Source organism: Panthera tigris, chromosome E2 (genome assembly GCF_018350195.1).
Source record: "Panthera tigris isolate Pti1 chromosome E2, P.tigris_Pti1_mat1.1, whole genome shotgun sequence".
NCBI classification, from domain to species: domain Eukaryota; kingdom Metazoa; phylum Chordata; class Mammalia; order Carnivora; family Felidae; genus Panthera; species Panthera tigris.
In genome coordinates, this window is record NC_056674.1 from 50935226 (window position 1) to 50941655 (window position 6430).

At 40.6% G+C, this 6430-nt stretch overlaps 1 protein-coding gene across 14 annotated transcripts in view; it reads left to right on the forward strand.

The window, feature by feature from the left end:
* The window catches only part of LOC122234038 (metalloproteinase inhibitor 1-like), a 63416-nt gene that overhangs the window by 36295 nt on the left and 20691 nt on the right, over window positions 1-6430 (forward strand). For 8 of the 14 annotated variants that reach the window (XM_042968546.1, XM_042968549.1, XM_042968550.1 and 5 more), the window contains 5 exons: window positions 513-636; window positions 820-893; window positions 1041-1155; window positions 1415-1536; window positions 1811-2162. In XM_042968546.1, coding sequence (XP_042824480.1) covers window positions 522-636; window positions 820-893; window positions 1041-1155; window positions 1415-1536; window positions 1811-2023 — 639 coding nt within the window. In that variant the 5' untranslated portion in view covers window positions 513-521 and the 3' untranslated portion in view covers window positions 2024-2162. Of the gene's footprint in view, window positions 1-512; window positions 637-819; window positions 894-1040; window positions 1156-1414; window positions 1537-1810; window positions 2163-6430 lie in introns of those variants that run through there. The other 6 variants (XR_006211735.1, XR_006211734.1, XR_006211738.1 and 3 more) reach the window with 2 other exon arrangements.

Genomic DNA, 6430 nt, shown 5'->3' on the forward strand with positions numbered 1-6430 from the left:
CAACATGGGAATTTTAGAGGGACACAGCTCAGCCCAAAATACTGACCAGGAATGGATCAATTTGGTGGCTCTTTGAATAACCATACAGAGAGATTCCAAGTGCCAGTGCGTGCAATAATCGCACAGTACCTGCCTGGTTGATATGCCTGAAGGATGAAAGGAAATGCAGATGAGAGAAAAATGATTCCAGCTAATACACCCACTTATCAAATTGTACCTCCCCAGTGGATATGCTCTAGGGCGAAAAGGAAATGCAGAGGGCTATTTATCCTTCCTGGTGCTAGGTGTTCTGCAGAAGCCACGGGACACCTTGGCTCAGACTGACAGAGGTAAGGCATTTTAGACGTAGAACATAGACTTCATGCATCCAGGAGCTAGATCCAATCTTTCTCAGGCCCTTAAACATTAAGGGAGATAAACAGTCATCCGAAGTTATCCCAGTTTCTGTCTAGAGGTGGATGGAGGAGCTGGGCTAGAAGTTTATGCTGTAATTTATGCCCTGTGTTCCCTAGGGCCCAATCATGGCTCCTTCATTCCTGGTAATCTTTCCTTTGCTCCTGGCCCTGTCAACACCTTGCAATGCTTGTGATTGTAAAATTCAGCACCCTCAGACATACTACTGCACATCAGATGTCGGTGAGTCTAAGGGGACACCTTAGAGAAGTCTCCACCAAGGAGCTCTCACCATAGGGTGTAGAAATGCAGAGGTGGGGGAGCTCAGAGGTGGGTGATCTGATCAATGCCTTCATGAGACTTTGGATGTGGGAATCCTAGAGCAATGAAGCTATGGGCCCCTGACCCATTTCTTCCTCCTCCCAGTCATATTAGCTGATATACAAGGACCAGGAAACAACACCGTGACAAAACAAGGTTTCAGAGTCAATGTCATTAAGGTAAACTCAGTACCTCCTTTGTTCTTACCTCCTTTCCTCAAAATAAGCAAGACTATCTGCTCTTGCTGAGAGATTTGGATGGTTTCTGGAGCCTAGCAACTTCTAGGTAAACCTAAGGTCCTAGTCACTCTTTCCCTCCCATTGCAGGTACTCAAGGCTCCCAGAGGCATCCCAACAATCCACGAGATCTACTCACCCATCAGTTGGAAAGACTGTAGTTATAGGCTGAGGACCACTCAACAATCACTATTACTTATCGCAGGTGAGCATCCCTGTCCACATACAGCCCCTCAACCTTGCTACCTCCTCCTAAAAGGACCACCTGACTTCTGCAACTAACCCCACCAAGGACCAAGGGCCCCATTATCATGATCTGACAGACTCTTCCTGGGGCAATGCTGGACCCTCATTCATGGCTGACTCTGTACCAGCCTCAGGGCTTCTAGACCCTCTGGTCTGACTTCCCAGGGGATATGCATACATGGTATACTGACTCAGGCCATGCTCCCCCATCACTGCAGGCTATCTGAGGGGGGGCACATTGCGCTTCACAAGATGCCATCTGGTCTATTTCTGGTACCGGCTCACCAGAGAGCAGAGGCTAGGTTTTGAGGCAGCATACAGAATAGGATGCAAATGTCAAGTGAGTATGGTGATTCTTCTCTGCAGCCCAGGCACTACTCTTGTCCCATGTCCTTGTTCCCAGATCTTCCTCCCTGCTGTCTCCCTCCGGATGACCCTTGCTCTTTCACCTTCCTTCCATTCCCTGACCTCTTCCCACTGTTTCCTTTCTGTCCTTTCCCTCCTCACTGCTCCCTTTAGCCTCTCCTTGTTGACAGACCCTTGTTGCCCTTGTCGGTCCAGGATGGAGTGTATGAACAGGAAGTGGGCAGTTCTGTATCTCCCTCCACCCCTAGGTTCAGCCCTGCCTCCACTGCTGGCATTCCTGCCCTCAACCTGACTTTGGAGAGTGTGTGTGGAAACAAAAAGACTGTAACTACAAGGTATGGGAAGGAAACCATTCCTTGTTCTCCATGTGTGTGCCCTCCATGAACGGGTACTGTGAATGGACCCGCATCCAGATGAACTATCCGTACCAAACCTCGGCTCCAGTGACCTCTGTTCACTAGGCCCGAAATCATATAATAGAGTTTAATATTCTGTCTCCTGGTCTGGCTGCTGTTAGCAGAACTGAGTTAGTTTTGTACACCTCCACTAAATTGTACACTTAAGTTTTGTTTACTTTCTGTAAGTAGTGTATGCATCAATAAAACTTACAAAAACAAATCCCAAGTTGATAAACCACCCTGATGACAAATTCCCTTTATCTTCTCTGTTCATCAATTATCTTTTATTTCTTCTTCATCCAGCAACCTCATGCCAGACTCTAATCCTTCTTATTCCACAATTCCTGACATTTCCTCATCCTCTCAAAGCAAGAGCCCTGGGTCCAAACAAAGGGACAGATCCAGATCCAATCTGACCAGGGTCACACTCCACCTGACACACCCTTAACCTTCCCCAGATGATTTGCAGAACCATAAATCACAGGAGAAAGGATATTCCTTGTTCCCACAGAATTAAGACTCACTTGCAAATATAAACGTTGTTCCTTGTCATATTAAAATTCTGAAAATAAAAGACTTTTAAACTTTTATAAGAACACAAAGGGCAATACTTTTAGGACTTCAAATCACAAAAGTTCCAAAATATATGAAGGAAAATGTTGATAAATTCCACTACTCTAAAATAAAATATCTTCCCCCAAATAAACCAAAGTACCATAAACACTATAAAAATATAAGATACAGACATAGATTGGAATTGGAAAGGATTTACAGCTTTATGATAAAAATTAGGTCTGAAGAGTGTTTGGGGGAATTGGTTGAAGTTTCCCCTTGAACATAATTTATGAACTTAAAAATTTCCCAGAGTCCTTCCAAAAAGAGTGTCTTCTCTGTGTTATTATTTAATTTAATTATGTATTTTATTAATCTAATTTTATTTTGTTAATTATTTTAAATTTTGGGATCATTTTGGATTTACAGAGGAAGGTACCAAGATAGTACAAAGAATTCATACATATTCTTTACCTAGTTTGCTCTAATGGTAACATCTTATGCAACACTGGTATGTTTGTTAAAGCTAAGACATTAACATGAGTACAATACTATTAACTAAATGACACTTTATTCATATTTCTACCACTTTTCCCTCTTTTTTGTGCCAGAATCTAATCCAGGATACTGCAGAAATTAGTCTGGTCTGTGACAACTTTTTTTTTTTTAATTTCTTGAAGTTTATTTATTTGTTTTTGAGAGAGAGACAGAATCCCAAGCAGGCTCTGCGCTGACAGATGGGGACTCAAACTCATGAACCATGAGATCACGTCCCAAACCGAAATAAGAGTCGGACGCTTTAAATGGCTGAGCCACCCAGGCACCCCTGGTCTGTGACAACTTCTTAATGGAACTTCATTTTCAGTGACCTGGCAGTTTTACAGTGTACTGGTGTTCTGGAGACTCCCTCAATTTGGATGTGTCTGATGTATTTTCATGATCAGACTGGGGCTGTCGATTTTCAAGAATAGCACAAAGAGGAATACTTACTCTCATTGCACTGTATCACAAGTACCTAGCCTTGATATTACACCACTGATAGTGTTAACAATGATCACTTGGTTAGGGTGGGGTCCGCCAGGTTTCTCCACTGGAAAGGCACCGTTTTTCCTTTTTATACTCTTCGCCATGTCCCATTGGTTTTTAGTTGAACAATGGAATTTAGAAAATCGTATCTGGACACGGGTTCTTCATTGCTACTGGGGTGTCACTGCTTCCAGGCCTTCTCAGTAGACAGAACTAGGAAACATATGTATGCATATGAATTTAAGTATATCCACATGGTTATAACTATGACCCTTTCTCTCAATATATATTAAAATAAACCTGAGTTTCATACTAATGCCAACTACAGAATAATACAGGGCTCATTATAGCTCTCACCTATTGATTATTTGTACCTTTTTTTTTTCTGACAGTAGGAAACTTGACTTTTATTTTATTATTTGTTCGAACCTAGTGTATATGTAAAGTAGTTTCAGCATGTACCCCTGTAAAGTAAATTTACCAATATAGTACCAGGTTTGTGTAGTTTTTAACATAAATCCACTCATTCAAACTCACATGCACACAGTTTCTACCCTAAGGCCCCAAAGGGTCCCAAACACACCTGGGTCCATTCTGGGAAAGGAGGCCCTAGGGGACATGGTGCAGACTCAGAAATCTGGGTGAACTTACATGCATTTCCAGGAATAAAGACACCTCCTGATATTTCTACATCTACAATCCCAACCTAATTGATCCCGACCCCCAATTTCAACCTTCCAGTGAGCAGGTCTTCCCATTTAAAACTCTCAGAGAAACACAGATCTCCTGGCAGAAGGTCAAGAATGTAAGTAGACATGGTTATGGTTAATAGGCACAGAAGAGGCTGCCAAATCCACACACCAGTTGTCTGCGATCTCGCTCTCCCTGGAGTTCAACCAGTGACCTTGGAATCAGAAGAGAATTCTAGAAAAAGAAGACTGTGGAAAAAATGGCACAGACTTAGGGAACCAAATGGGAACGGGAAGGTTTTCTGTGCCTATCAGGCCACACACACACATGCACACACACACACACACACACACACACACACAGTCACAAAAATGTTTATAAATATTTGTGTATATGTAGGTGACATATATTTCCTAGGAAGCTTTATCTGCTGAGACACTAAATGAAATGAAATTTATCAGTTGCATAGGGAATAGTTTCTTACATAGGGCACAAAAACCAGAAAGTATAAAAGACAAACTGATATATTGTGCCTCATTAAAATTTAAAACTTTCATTCTTCAAAAGCTGCAATTCCAAAAATAAGAGAATGAGCCCCAGAGAGGGGAGTTAAATGCAAAACACATATATCTGACAAACATGCTATATCCAGAATATATTAAAAGAAAAAAAACCTCTTGCTACACAAAAGGAAAAATAACAATAAAAATGAGCAAAATGTCTGAATAGACACTTCATAAAGCATGATACATGGGATGCTCAGTCAGTTAAGTGGCCAACTCTTGATTTTGGCTCAGGTCATGAGCTCATAGTTGGTGGGTTTGAGCCCTGCATCAGGCTCTGTGCTCACTGCACAGAGCCTGCTTTGGATTCTCTGTCTCCCTCTTTTTGACTCTCTCCTGCCTGTAAGCATGCTCTCTCTTTCTCTCTCAAAAACTAATAAACATTAAAAAAATATTAAAAACAACATGATACATGAATGGCCAATAGTCCCTAAAAATATTATTGGAAAAACACAAATAAAGCCTCTATAAGATACAACTTCATATTCACTACAATGGCTAAAATTTAAAAGAATGACAATACCAAGTGTTGACAGGGATTTGAAGTAACTGGAATTCTTCCAGTTTGTTCTTGGGATTATAAAATATTGCAACCAACTTGGAAAACATTCAACATTTTCTTATGAAGTTAATGATACAATTATCATAGGATCAACAGATTACAAACATATTATTTATACAAATAATGAAAACAGAGAACTTCTTTAAAAATAAGGAGACTTGTAATGAATGTATATAATAGCTTTATTCTAATGGCAAAAATCCTGGGAAATAAACATTTGTCATCAGTAATTGAATGAATAAACAAATTTTGGTTTATTCATACAATGTAATAGTAACCACCAAGAAAAGGAACGAACTACCAGTATAGATGACAACGTGGATGCATTTTATAAGCATTGTCCTGAGAGGAAGAAACCATTTATAAAAGAGATTGCACTGAACTAGTCTATTTATGTTAAATTCTAGAACATCCAAAATTACATTTACAGAAAATAGGTCAATGTTTGGCCTAAGGGAATGATTAGCTCCAAACATGTATGAGAGACTTGGAGTATTTATGCTGTTTTTCTGTCTCTTGATTAAGATACTGTTACCTAGTGTATTTATTCACAGAAATTCTTTAGACTGTGTGATTGAAATGTGCAAGTTGCATTGTGTGTCCATTTCCATTATAAATTTGATTACATCGGTAGCCATCATTTTATTACTTCTTGTGATTCCATGGGTTGGCTAGGTGGAGCCTCCCCTCCGTGTGACACCATCTGCAATTAGCTGCTGATGGAAATGGACTGGAACATTCATTTGCCACTGCCCGTGTGTCCATTTATTATTATAGACTGAATTGTGCTCCCAAAATTTATATGTTGATGTCCTAACCCCCAGTACCTCAGAATGTTACTGTAGTTAGAGAGAGGGTCATTAAAGGCATAATTAAATAAAAGGAAGTCACCAGGGGTCATTGGGTCACTAATCCAATATGACTGGCATCCTTATAAAAAGAGGTTAGGACAAAGACACACACAGAGGAAGGACCATGTGAAGACACAGGAAAAGACAGCCATGCACAAGCCAGGGAGACAAGCCCCAAAAGAAACCAACACTACTCACAGCTTGGTCTTGATCTTCTAGCCTCCAT